The 18,529-nt window shown below is 40.8% G+C and overlaps 1 protein-coding gene across 1 annotated transcript in view; it reads right to left on the bottom strand.

Annotated features, from left to right (window-relative positions):
* The window catches only part of LOC118405510 (SEC14 domain and spectrin repeat-containing protein 1-B-like), a gene marked incomplete at its 3' end in the record, with an annotated part of 56,230 nt that continues 37,701 nt past the window's right edge, over positions 1–18,529 (bottom strand). The window contains 5 exon segments of the mRNA XM_035805013.1: positions 1–239; positions 834–942; positions 1,561–1,649; positions 2,110–2,212; positions 6,237–6,359. Of these exon segments, the coding sequence (XP_035660906.1) occupies positions 1–239; positions 834–942; positions 1,561–1,649; positions 2,110–2,212; positions 6,237–6,359 (663 nt within the window).

Genomic DNA, 18,529 nt, shown 5'->3' with positions numbered 1-18,529 from the left:
ATCATTGACCTCCTGTTTCCATATACACAGCTGCAGGGATTTCTCCAGCCGTAGTTTCTGCAGTGCCCAGACCTCCTCCATGTGACGTCTCCTGTCGTGAAGGTTTTCCAGCATGTGCTCCACGCCGTAGCACGCGGCCGTCGTGGTGTGTTTACTCTCGATGTGTGTCCCCATGTCGTGCATACGGTCCAGCAAAACCTGTCCGCGATTCATCGTCTCCATGGAGGCTTCTAGGATTTCTAGAGAGAAGAATACAAAAAAAAACATTCAAATTTAGAACAATGTCAAGCAATATCTGGCGTTTTTTTGGGTCAAGACAAACAGGGAAAAGGTAAAATTCAAATTTAGAACAATGTCAAGCAATATCTGTTTTTTTGGGTGGTCAAGACAAACAGGGAAAAGGTAAAATTCAAATTTAGAACAATGTCAAGCAATATCTGTTTTTTTTGGGGGGGGGTCAAGGCAAACAGGCAAAAGGTAAAATTCAAATTTAGAACAATGTCAAGCAATATCTGTTTTTTTTTTTTGGTCAAGACAAACAGGCAGAAAGTAAAGATTTTTATTCAAAGAAGTGGCAGAAATTATGTGCTCAATTTACCGAAAAAGTCTAATACAAAGGATCAACTTGCAACAACTAAACTATGTGTAAGTAATAAGGAAGAGGACCAGACACAAGTGTTAGAAAATTGATTAAAAAGAAAGTCTGCAACTAGATGTACATGTACTTTTTTACAGTCTTGCAAAAAGATTGTGACCATCTGTAACACCATGTTGATAAATCTCCCTCTAGTGGACAGTTGCAGTACTGCAGGTGTTTGTAAGTTTGAAATTACCTTTTTTTGTCTGATGATGCTTCTGCAGCTGTAGCCTGATGGTGTCGACATCCTGTGGGAGGGTGAGGGGACTGAACAGCCGGTGGGCCATGTTCAACTTGTCGGTGAACTGGACATGAGAGGGGGGGATGTCAGTATATATTATACATTGCAATAACCTTGTTACTTCTGGACTACTGAGATTAAATACTTCATCATCATCATCATCATCGGTCGACGTGATCAAACATGTTCGTACATGTTTACACACGACGGGGTTATACCGCCCCTTACGGGGTGACATACCCTTTCGTATGGCTAATTACTCATTTTTCATTTGAGTAAAGTGAGGAAAGTCGTGTAAAGTGCCTTTCCCAAGGGCACAAGACCGGCAACACGGCAGGCGGATTCGAACCGGCGACCTCTCGGTCACGGGCCGAATACACTACCACTGTACTACCCAGTAAGTACAGTGACTGTCAAAACCTGTCTAAATCTAATCTATGGGCTTGAGGAACATGGTTATTTATCCTGGGGTCAATGGGAAAAATAATCTACTGAAAATAATACATGTGACTTTTATTATTAAGTAATCGCCAAATATCAGCCTGAGATGGCTGTCATTAAAGATAAGGGTATATGACTGCACACCACTCACATCATTAAAATGTTTACTAACTGGGTGAGAAAGAAGGCTTTGAGGTAAATGTAGCTGAACGATCAGAATTCATGTTTTAATTTTTCTCACCTGTTTGACACTTTCATGAAAGAGTATGGCAGCATCGAGCAGCAGTCTTCTGTCTTCCAGCTGAGCGTTAAGGTCCTTCCATGCCTCACCTGTAGCAAACATTACATGTACTTCCATTAATGCTATTCAGAAAATAACTAGCATCTCCTTTTTAGTTCATTTTCCTAAAATCTAGTCAGCAATGTTCACATTTTATTTACACACTACAAAAGTAATGGTATCTACATATATGAGAGGAATTGTTGAGTCCATCATTGGTTTTCGGCTGGCATAAAGCTTTACCTTTGAAAACCATGTCCAGAACACAAGAGAACAAAACTGGAAGTCCTGCTGCAGTATCACTGAAAACCACCAGGGGGCCAGAATCTGAATAATGATTTTCTTCATTTTGCCAACACCTACATACATATATATATGTATGTATGTGCTAACATACCAACTATCATAAAGATCCATCCACAACCTCTTAAGTTATGATAGCAGAAAAAAAGACACACAGGCCAGAAAACATATTCTTGACAAAGGTAAGTAGAGAACAGAGGAGCTCACCGAGTGACTCGGCCATGGCTTCATACACGTCTAGGTCAGGTTCCTTATTGATGACCACGTTGTCTGCCTGGTGCAACAGCTCATTTACATGTCCTTGTTTACCCTAAACAAGTAAACAACAACAAATAAATGTTAGTTCACACTTGGGGTAACACTTAGCTAAATGTTGCATGAATGTTGAATGGCACTGTTTTCATTGTGGTTTGCAGAAATATCTGACACATTATTCAAAACAATGTACAGCATCTATAAAAGAAAACAAAATAACAACACTGTTACAATAATTATGGATAATATATGTATCAGAAATCAAATCAGACAAAAAAAGTATTATGCTGAGCCATGTGCAATGCCAATGGTATTATAGACTTAGAATATTTTGTATATGGTACGTTGCTGCAATGGAAAAGACTGGACCAGATCCCACAAAATAACATAGCCAAACAGATAGTAAAATCTATATCATTGAAAGCTTAAAATGGAAACAAGTTTAATGTCCTTGCTCCCCTTGTACTATAGATATCAATTCAACTGCAATCCCATTTTCAATCATGTCCAATATTAGACCTAAAGCCTTACAGGCTTACCTTGAGTTCGTAAAAATTTGATCATGACCGTGTCTTGCAAAGCAAGTCAAAATGGCGATGGTAAACCTTGCCGCATTACTGGACAACTGAGTCAACCCTTTTCACTCAACATGTTGGCGTGAAATACAGCGTAAAGCAAACATCATAGACTCAGAAGTCAACCGAAAAGTATGATACAGAAAAATCATTCCTTGGCTTCCATAAAATTTCAGAATCTGTCATTTTTTTCATTGTCCTCGTCACAAGGGCACTGAGCTACATATTTCAAAGTTAACACAGCATAGAGTACCATTCTTTTTCAAGAAATAGGTCTTAAGACGTTGCTGACAGTTGTAAGATATGGATTGACATCCTTGAAAGACAGTCTGATAAATATAGTAGAACGTAGACACAGTGTGACTCGGCATACCTGCTTGTTCATGCACCGAACCCAGCTACAAACTGAACATCAAACTAAGAAAAAAATTCAGGATCTTGGCCGATTCCCAAGGTCCAAAACTGCTGCCTTTTGCAGGCCAAGGAATTTTGGAAACCGTCTCCATTCTTGGTGTCTAATTGTGTCCACTAATGTGTGGTAACGAGGGAGGAGGTAAACAGGACGGGACTAAATTAGGAAAGGTTCGTAGCGAGTATACATAACAGTTTGGTGTGAAGGGAGAAGGCTAGTACTGTAAGTGTGTCGGGTAAATGGGGACTGTGCACTAGATCACAGTACACTGTCAAGTGTGCCGTCTAGGACGGTTGTTGACAGGGGATTTAGATGGACCTAAAGCTCGATTCAAAAAATTATTTGGTCTTGATATGAAAGAATATTACACTAAAAAAGCTATTTTCAAGAAATACAGAATGATTGTATTATCAAAATCAAAACACAGCTTATTGTCCCATTAACAAATCTTTCTGCTGTCTTTCAAAAAGTGCTCAATGATCGTACGATTATCGCTGCAGTCTAATTGAATGATCTCTGATTGGTCTCCCAATGATTTCTCAATGATTTTCAAGACTTGTCATGATCAATGACTTTTCAGATACATTGTACATTGTATCTCAACGAAGAATGACATTTGGTCATTCATCAGGTGTCTCCAACAGTCTACAGTGGCCAGTGCATGGGGAGTTAAATACATCTAAATGAGACTTATAGGTGCTTAAATCTGACTCAAAATAAGATCTACTTCTGGAGCGGAAGAATGTAGCAGAAGTGGTGACACGAGAAGAAGAAGGAAAAAAAGAAGAACTTCAAGAAGAAATCTAAATCAGCATTATAGAAAGCAAGTCATGTTAATGAAAACTTAAGGTTCTGAAATTTATCTTAGCCCCCAGCGGTACGTAAGTCATGCCAATCAGGGACTTAAACTTAAGTTAAAGGTCGGAGGTAAATCTGACTTCCAGTAGCATGCCTATTGTATGCAGGAGTGACAGCAACCGGGAATTGAACCCTAACCTTCTGATACACTGACAGGACCATGATTCACCACTTGATAACATACACTGCTAATTAAGCTTGAGGAGTCACAGCTTGGTAGAGTCAACAAGTAGGTTTTCCTTGATGCAGTTCAGTAGTTCTATCTTTGGTTCTATTGTGCTGTTTGTGGTACAAGCTCTAGGAAATGAATCTCCAAACTTCTGATCCACTGACAGGGCCACTCACCACTGTATAAAACACACGCAGCCTTCTAATTAAGGTTGAAGAGTCACAGGCTAATACTGACAAAAAGGATGAGACATTGACACAGTTCAGTTCTATCTTTGGCTTTATCGTAATGTTTGTGAAACATTAGATTCAGGAAACGAATCTTCAAACTTCTGATCTACTGACAGGGCCCCTCACCACTGTATAAAACACACTCAGTCTGTTAATTAAGGTTGAGGAGTCACAGCCTGATTATAGTGACAAAAAGGATAAAACATTGATACAGTTCGGTTCTATCTATGGCTCTATCGTGCTGTTTCTTTAAAAAGGTCTAGGAAATGAATCTCCAAACTTCTACTACACTGACAGAGCCACTAAACACGGCATAAAACACACACAGTCTAATAATTAAGGTTGAGGAGTCACAGTCTTATAGTGACAAAAAGGATGAAACATTGACACAGTTCACTTCTATGCATTTGGCTTTTATCATAATGTTTGTGAAACATTACTTAGCTCTAGGAAATGAATCTTCAAACCTCTGATCAACTGACAGGGCCACTCACCACTGCTAATTAAGGTTGAGGAGTCACAGCCTGATAGAGTCAAAACAAATTTTCCCTGATGTAGGTTCAATACTATGTTTGGCTCTATTGTAATGTTTGTAAAACAGGCCTCAGGAAACTGATCTGTCATTATCGCCCACCCTTACCGACATCAAGCTTGAGCTGCACGACTTGTGGTCACACTGTTTTATCTCAGGTGTGGCCATTTCAGTTTGATTTGTAAGTTCTTGGATTTAAAAAAAGATTCTTAACTGAAAAAACAGAATGAAAACAAACCCGGCAGACCAGATTTAAACCTTTGTCCATAAAGGATTCAGTTTTATAGAATGAATCATTAATTAACTTAGTTTTTTGCCCTAGTCCTGAGACTGTTGCTATATTTTCAGCTTAAAGTCCAAGAACAGTTTATTTTAAGGAAGAAATTATCTAAAAGCTCTCTGGTGTTATCAGTGCTCGTTGTTTTAAACATAGTTTGTACAAGCCCAGTGTTGTTATGAGTACTACAGGAAATGCAGAGAGTCAGTTGGTACAGAGGGTAGGCTTGGGTTACAGGGCAGCTGACAGTGGTCCTTGATAAAGAGGGTCTGCATGGGGGGTCCCGACAACGATTTACGTTGAATTTAGAAGAAGCCCCTACGTGTTACGCTTAATCAAGGAAGGCAATTACGCTAAATTTGGTCACCTTGCTATGAATTACGAAGATAACATGGTTATCCCTACGATTTACGGGCAATAAAAATAGGCTGCCTACGCCTTACGGAAAAGAGCATGCAGACCCTCGATAAAAAGTGTGATGGTGCCTCCAGACCTACGGAAAAGGATAAACTTTCATTTCTCAAAATGAAATTATGTCTTGAAATTTATGAAGGTTAGATATCCAGGTCAACAATATTCAAATACAATTCAATGTCTATAACTGGATAAAAAGAGAGATTTACTTCTGAACGTTTCGAGTTACATCCATCACTCTTCTTCAGCGTCACTAGACTGAACTGGCAGAACAATTCAATACAAGTACAGCTAATTATGTGGTAGAAAAACTGGTTGAATATTTCAATTCACTAACTCCTAAGCGTCCTATGCAAATGTTACTTGGATGTAAATCATGTTTGCATAGTTCCCTATGGTATTACTTAGGTTGGAAAAGCTGTAATATGCAAAGTGGAGTCCATGTATTGAATTGTTCTGCCAGTTCATTCTAGTGATGCTGAAGAAGAATGATGGATGTCACTCTAACGTCCAGAAGTAAATCTCCTTTTATTATCCAGTTGTAGAGATATTGAATTGCATCTAAACTTGTCTTGAAACTGTTTAAGAAAAAAGAATGAAGTGGGTTCTCACCTTAAGTTTTCCCATTAAGTCTTCGTGTTGTTTCTTGAGACGTTTCGCCTCCTCCAAGCTCCTTCCGACCTCCAGTAACCCCGGCATGGCGTCTGCTATTCTCAACTGGATGTCTTGTAGCGACTGCCAAGCAAAAATAGTGTTTGTTGAGCAACAATAATGTAAGGTTTATGACCCAATTGTTCTGCTGTAGCAAGTATCATCCAAAGCCCCAAATTAATTTTTTTTTCTTCTAATGAATAAAGTTAACAGGGCTGTCTCCAGCTTTAAATTTTTTTCCGTCCCGCTCATCATTTGTTGTTCTTTTTTTTTTCTTGTTAAATCTGTCATTTCAAGTTTACGGCAACAAATGTACATCTTCATCAATTTTATGTTTTAGAAAGGATGAATTTCCATCCTGGGATGGAGGGACAGGTCCAGGAGACAGCTCAGAAATGTAATTAAACATTTTTCTTGAAATTTGCTTTGTAAGTGCTTACATGACCCACAAGTAACCTACATACAAATGTACACAGTCAGCACATTCCAGCTCAATGTCAAGGATAGAAATGACGTTTCTTGGCATCAAAAAGGCGCAACATGTCAACAAACTTGTCAACAAGGAAAAATGTTTTGAGACCATAGCAACAAGCAAGGACCCCGGATTGGTCAAGGACTCGATGTGGATATCATAGAAGTCTTACAGACATGGTCACATGTCAGGGTATTCAAACCCAGTTAAGTACTGAGCCAAACTCCCTTAACCATTATGCCAACACGTTATCACCAACTAAGTTTTTCTGATGAACAGATATTATTTCAACATACATGTAAACACAATGTAGATAATGACGTAATGACGTATCTTTAAAAATAAGTGAGATGTTACAAGACAGATCCCTAATTTGCTTTCTTGTCAAACTTTATCAGATGATATGATAACAGGGAGAAATGCCAGAAAATTTGGGTCATCTATGTAACGATCACTCGGAGAGTGGCTGGCATTCATGGTTAGATTACTGGTGGTCACGGCTTATCAGCTTAGAAGTTAGATAAGGGCTCGAACTACTGGGTGCATGTGCACCCAGGTGCACCCAAAACTGGAGCTGTACACCCAATTATTTTCTGTGGGTGCACCCAAATATTTTCTTAGGTTTATGTATGTAAAGATATCAAAGTGTACTAGTATACATCATATTCTTGACATCTAAGTGTTAGAAAGATAATAAAACCAAGAAACATATGCGCACCAAGAAACATATGCGCACCAAGAAACATATGCGCACCAAGAAACATATGCGCACCAAGAAACATGTGCGCACCAAGAAGCATGTGCGCACCAAGAAGCATGTGCGCACCAAGAAACATATGCGCATCAAGAAGCATATGCGCACCAAGAAGCATGTGCAAACCAAGAAGCATGTGCGCACCTAGAAACATATGCGCACCAAGAAACGTGTGCGCACCAAGAAGCATGTGCGCACCAAGAAACATGTGCGCAGCAAGAAACATGTGCGCAGCAAGATGCATGTGTGCACCAAGAAACATGTGTGCACCAAGAAGCATGTGCGCACCAAGAAACATATGCGCAGCAAGAAACATGTGCACACCAAGAAATATATGCGCACCAAGAAACATATGCGCACCAAAAAACATATGCGCACCCAGAAGCATATGCGCACCAAGAAGCATGTGCGCACCAAGAAGCATGCGCGCACCAAGAACCATGCGCGCACCAAGAAGCATGTGCGCACCAAGAAGCATGTGCGCACCAAGAAGCATGTGCGCACCAAGAAGCATGTGGGCACCAAGAAACATGTGCGCACCAAGAAGTATGTGCGCACCAAGAAACATATGCGCACCAAGAAACATATGCGCACCAAGAAACATATGCGCACCAAGAAACATATGCGCACCAAGAAACATACGCGCACCAAGAAGCATGTGCGCACCAAGAAACATGTGCGCACCAAGAAACATATGCCCACCAAGAAGAATGGACTCCGGGTGATTTGTAGAGAATCACCAATTCTAGACGGTTTAATTGCACCATCGCACACTGCACCATTGCACATGTCGGGGTTCTTTAGCGTGCCTGCGGTATGGCTCTCCCCAGACACGGGACCTACATTTAACGTCCTACCCAAGGACGGCCCTAGCCGAAGCTAAGTACTCATTTTCACCTGAGTAAAGTGAGGAAAATCGTGTAAAGTGCCTTTCCCAAGGGCACAAGACCGGCAGCCGGATTCGAACCCGAGACCTCTCGGCCCCTAGCCGAACACGCTACCACTGTGCTACACAGTCCCGGAGGTGGGTATGGCTATGAGATCAGCATATAAAGGCCTCAGCGCATGGTCCCAATAGAACGGGAACATGAGCATGTAACAGGCTACAAGTACAACATGTGTGGACTCCAGAGCTGGTGCTACATGTGTTTGTTTAATACAGAGCAACAGTCCTACTAGATGAATCACCACATGAAGCAGATACTTAACCTCTGCCTTTAGTACAATAACAGCTGCTTCTGAGTTTTCACTAGGCAGTGGCGGCGGCACCGTGGGGGCAGTGGGGGCGGCCGCCCCCACAAAAAATAAGTCGTGGGGGCGTCGCCCCCACGATAAAATAAGCTGAAACACTCAAAATCAAGCTGAAACCCTTGCGTATATTTTCACTAATGGAAATTTCATCAAATCTCGCTAGTCTACTGGCAAAATTTGGCCCTGAAAATGCAGGAAATGACGTTTCAGAGGGTCCAGATTTCTAAAATTTCAAAGGACCTAGGCCTCCCTTGTGAGGATTCGCGCCGTCGGCACTGGACATGGTGGGAAAATGCTACCGGAGCGTCGTCCCCCACGACCTTTTTCTAGTAGAAATTTCATTATCAAACTTAGATTTGTTTACAAGCAAAATGTTCCCCATAAATGCAGGAAACGGCATTCAAAGTGTCCTGATTTAAAAATGTCTCCCAAACTCCATTGCGGCGGCTTGCGTCTTCGCGGCTCATGACGACGCAGTGCAAAATATGTTGGTGCGTGGGTCGTCGCCCTCAAAAATCGTTTTCTCTAATAGAAGTTTAATTAAATTCAGCTTAGTCTGTCTGCAAAATTTGTCCCTCAAAATACAGGAAATGGCGTTTCAGAGGGTCTAGATTTCAAAAATTTGCCTTGCAACGGCTCGTACCTTCGCCGCTCGAGATGGTGAAAATATGTTGGGGGTGTCGCCCTCAATAACTAAAGCTAAAACTATGTGTATTTTTGATAGAAATGTCATTGAAGTTAGCTTAGTCTGGCAGCAAAATTTGCCCCTCAAAATACAGGAAACAGCGTTTCAGAGGGTTAAGATTTGAAATTTTTCCGGGGGTGCATGCCCCCGGACCCCCCTAGAAGGGTCGCGCCTCCGGCGCCACGCCTCGGGCCTTCGGCCCTCGATTTGGTGATATGACAAATGTTCGCCCCCACAACTAAAAAATGGTGCCTCCGCCTCTGCTAGGTATGACATGAAGCCAAATGGCTAAACTGTAAATTAATTACTCTGTGACTGGAGGGTCAACAGAGTATTGTAATCGGTCTATGATTGTCTTCAGTGTTCAGCGTACCTATACCTCTATGTTCCGTTTGCCACATCCGTATGTGGTTTGGCAAATCGTCTGTACTCAGTTGTGCAATGATGCCCCAAACTCAATCTGACATTATTCTGTGCAGCATCCTAATATATGTCATGTAGATTTTTCCTTCATAAAAATGCTTGATACAAACTGTTTGAATCCAAAGTCATTAATCCTACAAGAAGAGGAAGAATCGTACAATAAATTGGACAAGACTGAGGGTGAGAATCTGGGTCAAAGTTCGAGCAACTTTGGTGGTCTTAAGATTCTTTAAGTGCCTGTAAGACAGTTATTCCCTTGGCATTGTGGGATATCTTCCACCTGTTGACACATCATTACTGTGTGACCTTTACTGAGATTGGGAAGGTCGTTTCAAGTCAGCAACTTGAGACCTTTGCTGAAATGTCATCAGTGACAAAAAAGATTTAATTACAAGTACATGTATAATAGAGGCACAGGAAAAATAATTTTTGTCAAGGAATTCTCTTATATGATGTTTTATGTATTACTACTAAATTATTCACATTTCTCAGATTTCAAAAGACTTCATACCACAGGCAGATTTAAAATCAATGCATCTATACGTTTAAATAATCTTACAATGCAAAATACTGTAATTCACTTTGTCTTCTCGGTACCAAACTTTCATGGTCGGAGAAAATTTAACTTGTTCTCGGAACTAAATGTTCACTGTTGCGGCAAGTGCACATAGAAAAAGGCTGTGAATTATTTGTTATCAGTAATGATAAGTTCACGTTACAGTCGTCACCGTGAAAACTGTGAACATAACAGTACATTGAAAAAATCAGGAAGTACAGTAGGTAAATATATAAAAGAATGCTTGGTTATCAGAAAAGATAATGAAACCCATTATTAACCCATCTGGCTACATGTACATCAAGTTATTGCACATTTACTCATTTCAGCCTTTATCATCAAGTAAGTAGAATCATAAGATCTATTTTGAATTTCTTATTTGCAGTTTGTAGTTGACCGTAAAAATGTCACTGTACTATTTGTTTTGTCAATGAAGCTTCTCTCATTAACCCATTCCACCCCCTGAAAAGAATGAGTCTGTCCCTATTAGCAGGTGCATTAATTAACAAGGGGGTGGTGTTTGCTAAACCCACATGCCCTGCCTTCTCATCTACTGTGTCAACACCCAGGGGAAAACAGAGACCAAGGAATGCTAACATCTTAACTCCTCCTCAAAACTGATAACTTAAAGGAATCTTCCTGGGAAGACTTGATACACTCACTGGCTTTTAAACTTCAGTTTCTTAGGCCGCACCAATTTTATTTGTTGTTTCTCGGATTTCCCGACCCTACTTTTTCCGATTTGAAAAAAAAAAGTTTTCAAATTGTTGGCCACACCTCGTGTTGACAAAATTTCACTGCCTCTCCTTTCTGAAATTAACTATGGGCCTCAAATTCCAGTAGCTGTATGTGCCTATTTTGGACGGTACGTTTTAATTTTTCTTCAAACTTTAGACTTTGCTACCAGGGACCCCCTAAATGTTGAAAGTTTAGGTTTTCTGGCCCCGACTTTCTGAAAAGTTAATTTTTTTGACCGATCGTTAATTTTTTCTGAAAAATATCAGAGAAACAGCAAATAAAATTGGTGTGGCCTTAAGACCACAGAAAGTCAATTGTGTGGTTCACATAACATCACTGCATAGAAACTGACGATAATTTTTCTTAGAAGACTAGACACACTGGCTTTTATTAGTTTTAACAAGGAGGTTTAAAAGAACTTAACTTAGGGCTCCAGCATGTCAATTGTGCAGTTCACGTACTAGTAATATCACTGCACAGAAACTTTTGTTGGAAGACGAGATATTGACTACGGTACTGTCCAAGGCAGTATACAAGGTTTTTAACTGATATCCTTTGGGATACAGAAAATCCATGTTGGGTTCATATTACTGCAAAAATAGATAAATGAGGGATTAACAAATGGAACACAGATTTGGGAATGTTAACATCATCCTCAAAACTGATAAGGATTTTTTTCTGCTGGAATAGCTTGATCCTCGGATTTTAAACTAAGCTCCTCTGGGCCATGGAAAACTAATGTTATGGGATGTTTTTCTTGTATGCTGTCTGAGCCTTTTTCGATCAGCTATGTAAGAAAAAGGTCATGATTTTACCCATCAACCTCAAGTAAGCAATCAACCTCTGCTTTGAGAGTAATATCCTGCATCAAATGGATGCTGTGGTCTGCTCCCTTGTGTGTGTATCACAGTAAATCCTGTCCAACAATGTGAGGGATGTGACAGGGGCTAAGTATCTCCATCTGGTCCATCATGGATGCTGTGGTCTGCTCCCTTGTGTGTGTATCACAGTAAATCCTGTCCAACAATGTGAGGGATGTGACAGGGGCTAAGTATCTCCATCTGGTCCATCATGGATGCTGTGGTCTGCTCCCTAGTGTGTGTATCACAGTAAATCCTGTCCAACAATGTGAGGGACGTGACAGGGGCTAAGTATCTCCATCTGGTCCATCATGGATGCTGTGGTCTGCTCCCTTGTGTGTGTATCACAGTAAATCCTGTCCAACAATGTGAGGGACGTGACAGGGGCTAAGTATCTCCATCTGGTCCATCATGGATGCTGTGGTCTGCTCCCTTGTGTGTGTATCACAGTAAATCCTGTCCAACAATGTGAGGGATGTGACAGGGGCTAAGTATCTCCATCTGGTCCATCATGGATGCTGTGGTCTGCTCCCTTGTGTGTGTAGCACAGTAAATCCTGTCCAACAATGTGAGGGATGTGACAGGGGCTAAGTATCTCCATCTGGTCCATCATGGATGCTGTGGTTTGCTCCCTTGTGTGTGTATCACAGTAAATCCTGTACAACAATGTGAGTGATGTGACAGGGGCTAAGTATCTCCATCTGGGCCCAGTTGGGGGCTGGACCCTGCTGACTGATGGGGTTATAATCTGCAGGGTTCCAGTCATGGTTAGTACAAGCCTGCTGGTACTTATAGCCTCAGAGTAACATCCTCTGTACTACTATAGTGACCGCTGGCTCATCCTTTCGCTTGCTAACCACGCAAGCAAAAGGTCATTCAGCCAGCAGTCACAATTAAAGGACCCTGGAGGATGGTACTCAGGCTACCATGCTCACAGTCTCTCACACTGAAAGGATGCCCGTTTTCCCTAGCCTAGTATCTAGCCGTATTATAACTCCCGAGTCTCTTCTGTCCTCTCCAGAAAGTTGCGGAGAGGATAGAGGCACAAGAGACTCGGGAAGCTATGATACGGCTGGACATCAGGCTACCTTTTCCGTACAGCAGTCTATTTTGATTTCCTGTACATTCTTAGGGAAGGCCACCTTATTCACGTAACTCTTAGCAAGCCGACCAACAGAAACCTTTACCATAAAAGACAAACTTCTGTTTTCACTATTTTCCAATTATAGTTCAGTGTGATGGGAGAGTGGGGTCAAAAGAGGCTAATTACATACAGTAACCCTTGGCCATAAAAGACTAGCCTAGTGTTTCCATATCTCCAATAGTTCAGTGTCCCTTCCATCGTCCCAGTCCATAGTGATGGTCTCCTGATGTTCCCAGTACTGCAAATGCATTTAAGTTTGCGGGGATTCAATTTCGCGGTAGTGTGAAAAAGGGCTTTTTTCGCGGTGGTTTTAAATCTCTTACTGCCATGGGAACAATGTTCGCGTTGGTTTTAAATTCGAGGTGAAGCAGCCACCGCGAAAACCGCGAACATAAAACTACCGTGAACATTTCTGCATTTACAGTAATTTCTGCAGCCCATCAGCACAGAAATGTTTACAACATAAACCTGCGATGGGGAACAGGTGTCACTCTTTCACAGGAGAAGCAGGTTCTTATGATTCACCTTGGTGTATTATTGCAGCAACTAGGTACCCAATCTGAGTAATGAGGCTATTTTACGTGCTTGAGGCACCTCCTCGAACACGGTCCCCATTTTATGTCCTTTGTGAAAGACAAATGCAATCCCTTACAACATGTCCGACTTGAGCCAACCCTGGGACCGAATGGCCAGTACCACTCATGCCACAGAGACATGTTAATGGGAAGATTCTAATGATTTACTTTTTGCATTTCCATTGGTAAAAATGTCAAAGAACATGACAGCCACCCTGCCGCTGCAACCCTGACCATGTTTACACCCCACTGCTCCCTTGTTTAAGTCTGTTTAACTCCTGAGGACCTCCTCAAACACACAGCTCTAATTATACACCTCGCTGTCAGCTGCAGAAATAACTCCTGTAATTTGGGGACAGCAACAAAGTCGGCGGCTTACATGTAGGGTCCTGATGACCTCAGTATTTGCTGTACAAAGTTTCACACACATACAAACACCAAACTCTCACCCTCACATGCACGTTTGTGGACCACACATATTAGTTTACGGTAAAATATACAGGTTCTTACTGAGTTTACGATTTTCTTGTTTCCTCCTTTTATCCTTCCTTTCTTCCTTGCCCTTTTTTTCATGTCCTTCCTTTGTTTTCTTCTGTCTCTCTTTCCTCCCTTTCTCACTTTTTCTTTCCTTCTTCCTTTCTTTTCTTCTGTCTCTTTCCTTCCTCACTTCTTTTTTTCCTTCTTTCACATTTAAGCTGCCCAAAGAAAGTCTGGCCAATCTAAGGCTAATTTTTGGCTCTATAAAGTGTGTTTTGAGCCAGCTGGGGAGAGTCACTTAACATGAGATTGGAGTGTGGCAGCAACATTGACTGGCCTTTCATGAGTTTCAAAACTGTGGGGTCAGCTTCTACCCAAAACAGTATCAACTCTGACCCCAAACAGCTCAAGGGGCAGTGATGGAGATCTATAGAACTGGTTTGTTCTTTAAAGTCACTACACTTTGATTTCACGGTTTTACAACAAATCAGAGGAATTGAATTGCAGGATAACATTTACCAAAAGCAATTTGGAAATGTCTCAGCCACTCTCAGGTAGCTTACTACAAGTAATCTGTGCCTAGAGGATGAGATTTATTAATGCAAACTACCTGTACATATATAGGTCAGCTATTACAAACTTTGACATGGACATCAACAAACACTACACATTCCTGAAAAGCCAAAAACTGTTATTTTCCAAGATAGAATTTTAAAAGTCAACATCGGGTCATTGGCAGACCAAGGAGATTATGTATTGGGCAGGCTGAACTTGATATTATGTGATTAAGGTATGAAATGGTGTTCAGAAACATACCTATCTTTCCTGTATAGATAGTATAACATAGGTAAGTCTTTGATTTCCTTTTTTGTGTTAAAACGATATAGAAATACTAAATCAGCCAGAGCTGTTAAGGCAAATTCACTGTCATCATCAATAGAAAAGTCAGCAAACAATAAATGAACAGTCCAAAAAGATGCAGTCCACTGGAAAGATGGATTCCTTCATGTCAGTAGTACTGCAATGTTAATTGAAGCCATCAACTTATGATAATGATAAACAATAATACATCTGGTGTAACTGTATTATTTGCAGCCAGTAGGTACCCAATTTCGTTATGATGCTATGTGACTCTGTTAATTACATGTACATGAACAGTGTATTATATTGGTGCTAGCATGATACTAGCATACTGTTTTCATAGACCAATCCCCATGACAAGAAGTGATGCAGCTAAATGGTGTGTCACTTGGAAAGAGATTAGGGATAGCACTAACAGCCTGTAACACACATCTCTGATTAGGGACAGCACTAACAGCCTGTAACACACATCTCTGATTAGGGACAGCACTAACAGCCTGTAACACACATCTCTGATAAACATCTCTCATTTTGTCATGTTCCCTCAGGGCTCATCTCAAAAGTTCCAAGTGTTTTCCAACAAAAAAAAAATTGTGTTTTTCGTTTGACCCCAAGTTCCTCTATCTTCAAATGTATAATTGTTCTTCTTTCTTAAATTGTTTTATTTACTTAAAGTTCACCACAAAAAAACTTGTGGAGCCACTCATGCATTTAGGGCTACGGTACTGGATTCTGATGAAAGATGTTTGTTTACCCTTGACTTGAAAAGTTTTAGATTGTACACTTCTGTACCCAGAATGTACCCAGATCATTTGTAAGAATAGGATACATAAGTTGAACAAAAACAAGTGGACTTCATTGAGTTAAACCCATCAAATCCTGTCCTTTCTCTGCTTTACTCCAAAGGACTGAAAAGCCTGTTGGGTAAAGTTTTCAGCAAGATGTTTAGTCTTAAGAGCCAAACTAACAACAACATTAAAAGTCTGGTGGATAAAACTATGGCAAAGATTAACGAAAGATTTATCTCTGTTTCTCTCTCTATCCTTAAAATTATCTGTAGATTCTCTGGAGTTAAACCCTAAGAACCAGCTTGAAGAATAAAATCTATGAATCTACGACTGCCTGAGACCTGAAGGACACCAGGACCTCATCTTAACTCCTTTCCTTCACACCTTTGACAGAAATGTGCCCAGAATAATGTCTTTAAGGAGACTGTGGGGACGTCTTGAGACATGACAGACACACCTCCCTGTGGCGTCCCCCGAACTGGCCTACATAACATGTCATACCTCGCATGCCTCTCTCTCAAGGACCTATTCCCCGATAACTTCTTACGCAAACCAGCGCATTCCCAGATTCCAGATTCAGCCTAATGCATTTCTCTGGTTTGCAGACATACATGTAGGACAAAAATCAAACAAGAAGTAAAAATGTTTGCAAACTAACTATTCCCCGAAAACTTCTTACGCAAACCAGCGCATTCCCAATCCAACAGATTCTGCCTAATGCATTTCTCTGGTTTGCAGACGTAGAATAAAAATCGAACAAGAAGAAACCAAAATGTTTGTAAACTATCTATTCCCCGATAACTTCTTACGCAAACCAGCGCATTCCCAATCCAACAGAGAAGCCTAATGCATTTCTCTGGTTTGCAGTCGTAGAATAAAAATTGAACAAGAAGAAGCCAAAATGTTTGTAAACTAACTATTCCCCGATAACTTCTTACGCAAACCAGCGCATTCCCAATCCAACAGAGAAGCCTAATGCAATTCTCTGGTTTCAGACATACATGTAGGACAAAAATCAAACAAGAAGAAACCAAAATGTTTGTGAACTACCTACAGTGTATTCCCTAATAACTTCTTACACAAGCCAGCAGATTCCCAATCCAACAGATTGAGCCTTATACATGCATTTCTCTGGTTTGCAGACATAGAATAAAAATCAAACAAGAAGAAGCCAAAATGTTTGTAAACTGAGAACTAAGAATATAAAACTTGGGTTTGCGTTACCTCTGAGACTCTTAATATGTTGATCTTTATTTCTTTCAGTTCATTACTTTTTCTTAGACATTTTCATGTAAACTTTGACTTGAGCAAGAGGTCACGTCATGAACTAAGAGGGCTAGGAAGAAAACTAAATGCATCTGACTCTGTTCATTAACTGAAGCTGTTTGTTTGTAAAAAAAAAGGTAGTCTTTCCCTCAGACTTTCATGTTCAATCTTACATTTACAATGTATCTAGAATTCTTTTCTGGAAATCTGACAACCAAGAGATCCAACTTGAGTGGAAAAGTAAAAATTAAGCAAGAATCCAAGACGTAAATAGATTACAATAAATAAAAGATGTATGTAAACCGTAAGACCCTGAAACTGTGTGTACCAAGGCAGGGATCGACTGCTTCCAGTTGGAATCTGTTTACATGTTTATTTTCTAGTTCACCATAATTATTTCTTGTGTAAACCTGCACATTCGTTCAATAAGGCCAAAGCATTAATATTCCTTGCTCCTCCAACATTCAGCAAGAGGGCAAGCAATGTCTGTAAACAGATAATTGAGTGAAAAAGTTTATTTTCCTTTTCCCTTAGTTTTTATGTTGATTTTCTAGTTCAGCATGATTTCTTGTGTAAATAAACCAGTGTGTTCCCCAGATAAGGCCAAAATTGATCATTTCCTTGGTACTCACCAATTTTAAAGTAAAGATTTAACAAGGTGAAAACAGAAGGCTGGAAAGAGAATTTGAAATACTTCATTCACTCCATAAAACTATGTATTGTACAAACTTTCCTTTCCCCCAAGACCCAAATGTTGATCATCTGGTTCTATTATCTTCATAAATCTATGAACCAACAAATAGAACTGGAGCAGCCCAAGCTCTACAAAGGAAAACACAGATAAGCTCAGAACGCACTGCTAACCCAAATCGAGCTACAAGGAAACGAAACACGACTTAAGTCCAGTTGATTCTTAAATGTCACAAGAAACCCAGCACCCCAAGAAGGTCTCAGGGTGGAGGAATTTCTTAAGTAATGGAGAGGGAAGTGTGGTAATGACGTCTGTCAGAGGAATAAGATAAGGGGAGGCGAAGCGGAGATAGTACTCACACGCAGGATGGCCACCACGATCTTGCCTCTGCCTGACTGCACCACGATCGTGCTGATGGTCGTCGACGCTCCGTTCGCCGCATCCCCGTTCACCTGCCCGTTAATCGCGGTTTCCATGGCGATGACGAATGTTTTTCTAGGTTTTTTTTATTTTACGAGATGGACGTGGGAGTATGTTACCAAGGAGGCATGAGGGGAGACACACACACAGACATGCACAACCATGCAGAAGCGAGCCGGACTGGGGTTTGTATCAAACACACACCCCACTCTGTATACAGACTGCATAGGCACTGGCTATATATGGGCACTGGGCTCCAACACTCTGGGAAAACAGGGAGTTATGAACAGGGA

The sequence above is a fragment of the Branchiostoma floridae genome, chromosome 18, assembly GCF_000003815.2.
Source record: "Branchiostoma floridae strain S238N-H82 chromosome 18, Bfl_VNyyK, whole genome shotgun sequence".
NCBI classification, from domain to species: Eukaryota; Metazoa; Chordata; class Leptocardii; order Amphioxiformes; family Branchiostomatidae; genus Branchiostoma; species Branchiostoma floridae.
The sequence above is the reverse complement of the archived record's forward strand: the minus strand, read 5'-3'. Positions and strand labels throughout refer to the sequence as shown.